Here is a 3420-nt window from a genome sequence, read left to right as displayed (position 1 = left end):
CCCCAATGAACACACCAGTGAGGGAGGGCGAGACGATCGAGGGGTCCCGTACCATGCGGAACCGACCCTATCCAGTGCTCAAGTGCTCAAGGTCATGCAAAATAAATCTGAGAAATATTCGAGGCTGTATCGTCGATGTGCCAAAGTCAGCGTTGCGGAGTTGCGAGAAGCGATGGGCGACCCTCTAAACGCCCATAGAGCCACCGCCTCGCTCGCCCGAGCCGCTCCGACTGGAGGGCGCTGCGCTCGCCCGGCATCGAGCCGGTGCACCACCCGCCCCACCCGCGGGTCCGGACCCCCCTCGTCGCCAGCGGCAGCCGCTGGCTCGACGAGCAGCACCCATTCGGCCGCCTCCTTGCCCGGCCGCCGCTGTCGCGGCTGTCGGGCTCCGCGACAGCCGTCAAGCACCGGAGAAGCAACCACCGGCCGCTATGGATGCGGAAGGTGTGGCGACGTAGTTGTCAACTTGTAACCCCGCAGCATGGTTTGATAAAAGGCACCGTACTCGAGTCGGCGAACTCACCATTTTATTTTCGAGTTTAGGTCTCGCGACGGCTATCTCGACCCGTGCTGCTGCTGCTGCTGCTGCTGCTGCTGCTGCTGCTGCTGTTACGTCTTCGGTCCCCGCGGGAAGCCCCGCGCATAGGACAACAACGTCTGTCCCACACACACACAGACGCGCACATACATCATGCTCGGGCACACCCCATAGTGTAGTGGTGTGAGTACACAAGTACTAGCAGAGTGCACACCTGCCTTGGCGGGTGAGGGTCGTAAGAATCAAAGCCTCTTGGTGCCACACGTGCTCGAGCGCGCCGAAGAGAGACGATCTACGCTCGCGGGAGTTAGCGAAAGTCGCACGGGCAGAGGGGAGACCGAGGCCTCCGGCAGTCCGCACCGCCTCGCGAAAGGGAAGCAACGATCAACTCCAGATTGGACTTGGGTGCGCCGAGCGCCGGCGCGTAGCGCAATAAAACCACCCCCGCCTCAACCCGCTCAGGGACGGACGCATTTCCCCCCTTTCAAAAGGCGGTTTCGAAGTTGATGAGACCTCGTCCCCCCCTCTCCAATGAAAAGCGTGAAAAGAGGCGCGGAACAGGCCGGAAGCGCCGCTTGGACGTGGGTCACACAATGGCAGCGCTCCAGACGCGCTCTGGTAGCTGCCAATGAAGCCGTAGCCCATCGCGCGCATGCTGGACGGCCTCTGCACCTCTACTGCAGTGCCCTCCTGCACCGAGCGACGCGTCAAACCTTTGTTGCTGCCCATGACCGCCGGCGGCTCCGAGTTCGGGCGAGCGAGCCCTGGCTGAGCTGAGCCTCTGCGGTCGCAATGCAGCGCTGCGGTCGGTGCAGAGTGGCCGTGCGCGTACGGCGTCGTACGCGCACGGCCGCTCTGCCTCAGTGGCGTGCGGCTTGGGCCAACTGAGGTCGCTCTCCGACCTCGCTCGCCGAGCTCACAACCCGGCGCGAGCCGCATCGAGTGGAAGTTCGACTTCAGCTGCCGCGAGTGGATGGACTGCCTTGTCGAGTGCGAGCAGTTGGGCTCCGCCGGGAGCATGAGGTGCAACGTGTTCTCTGGGCGCCAGCAGACGCGAGCGCGCGAGCGCGTGTTGAACCGGACGCTCCATAGCAACACTCGAGATACACTCGAAGGGGGTACACGTTTTTTTATTCGGGTTTCGTGGGTTCCTAGTGCACTTGGAACCGACGAAACCGAAGACGGTTGGCCCCGGGGTGGTTTTATTGCGAAGTGCACTGCCCGGTGGGGACTGGGGTGCACGTGGAGGTGAGCCGTGAGCTGTGTGTGCTAAGACAGATTCTCCGCAGACAGCCAAAACGGGCCGTGCCGCGTTTGTGGTGTCTTCTCAAGCACTAGCATCCGGGCGCCCCGCACTCGAGTGGGCGGGTCACATCTGTGTGGGCCCAGTGCGCACATGCTAGTGCTATCCTGCCCTATGGGAGGCAGAGGGAGGGGGGGAGGGGGGGGCAGAGATAAGGTGGGGGGAGACTGGGGAGGGCCTCAGAGGTCCTCCATGGGGGTGCGGTCCGGCTCGAACAGGTCGAAGTGCATGTTGGTCCCGCCATCGCCGCCGACGCCGTCGCCCTCGTCCGCCTCGGAGGCGGAGGTCGTCGAGCGGGGCGTCTCGCCCGTCGCGAACCTGCCGCCGAACACGGCGTCGGCCGGCGCCGAGGCGCCGGCAGCCGTGATCAGGTCGGCGACCTTTCGGTCCCTGCAGGCCGCATCTCAATTTTGCCGCACCGGGACGGCTCGCTTGAGCTGCTGCAAGGTTGATAGGTGTGTGAGGGGGGGGATACGGTGTTACACTGAGGCGCGGGGGCGTGTGAAGTTGGGGTTGTTGGATCGTCTATCTTGTGGCTCTACTTCGTGTCATCGCGTGACCGCGGTCCCTCTGCCCCAGACTCTGCGGACTGCGGTCACACCCGTCACCGTACAACAGCCCTAGTGCGGACGATTCTTTTGCGGTATCTCCCTCTATCTCCCTCTATCTCCCCGTATCTCCCCGTATCTCCTTGCATCTCCTCGCATCTCCCCGTATCTCCCCGTATCTCCCCGTATCTCCCCGTATCTCCCCGTATCTCCCCGTATCTCCCCGCATCTCCCCGTATCTCGTATCTCCCGGTATCTCCCGGTATCTCCCCGTATCTCCCGGTATCCCGCCATATCCCGCCATATCCCGCCATATCCCGCGCGCGCCGCGGATACCGCGAAAAGAATCGTCCACACCAGGGATTAACAACACCGAACCGCGAACGCCTCAAACAACACACACAAGTGGTTAAGGTACTTTTCAATACTTTAACCGTCGAGCGCGTGCGAAACACCGTATGACACGCGAGGCTGAAGGAGCTACCCCCCCCCCCACCTGCTGCGTCTTGCCGAGCGTGTGGGATGAGCCGAGGATCGTCCGCACGCGCGGGATGCGCAGCGCTTGGTACGAGGCTGCTGCGGCACTCAGGCTGGCGTCGGAAGGGTCGAAGGCGGCGGCGCCGACGCGGCAGTGGTGCTTGAGCAGCCTCGCCAACACCCCGACGTCTTCCATCGCCATCATCGCCCCCTGCCCGATGTAGGGCACCGGCGGGTGCGCAGCGTCTCCGAGCAGGATCACGCGCCCGGACGGCGTCGCCCACGCGTCGAGCGGCTCCCGCGCAAAGAGGCCGACCCGGATCACGTTCTCGGCGGAGCGGAGCGGCTCGACGAAGGACGCGTCCCACCCGTCCCCCTCCAGCTTGGCGGCCAGCTCGGAGCACTGCCGCAGCCCCTCATCGGCGGACAGGGCGCCCCACGCGTCGTCCGGCGTGTCTGCGGGGAAGTAGAGCTGGAAGATCTGCTCCCCGTCGCCGGTGGGGTAGTAGCAGGCGTGGTTCTTGGTCGTCGACGAGGAGGGGAAGCAGATCCCT

General features: G+C 64.2%; 1 protein-coding gene across 1 annotated transcript in view; it reads right to left on the bottom strand.

Moving 5' to 3' along the window:
- Positions 1-2020: 2020 nt before the first annotated feature.
- EMIHUDRAFT_122986 (hypothetical protein) overlaps positions 2021-3420 on the bottom strand; it is a gene marked incomplete at both ends in the record, with an annotated part of 5503 nt that continues 4103 nt past the window's right edge. Inside the window, 2 exons of the mRNA XM_005784815.1 lie at positions 2021-2221; positions 2886-3386. Of these exons, the coding sequence (XP_005784872.1) occupies positions 2021-2221; positions 2886-3386 (702 nt within the window). The remainder of the gene's footprint in view (positions 2222-2885; positions 3387-3420) is intronic.

This window comes from Emiliania huxleyi, assembly GCF_000372725.1.
Source record: "Emiliania huxleyi CCMP1516 chromosome Unknown EMIHUscaffold_1675, whole genome shotgun sequence".
Lineage (NCBI taxonomy): Eukaryota > Haptophyta > Isochrysidales > Noelaerhabdaceae > Emiliania > Emiliania huxleyi.
This window is presented reverse-complemented; position numbering and strand designations above follow the sequence as displayed.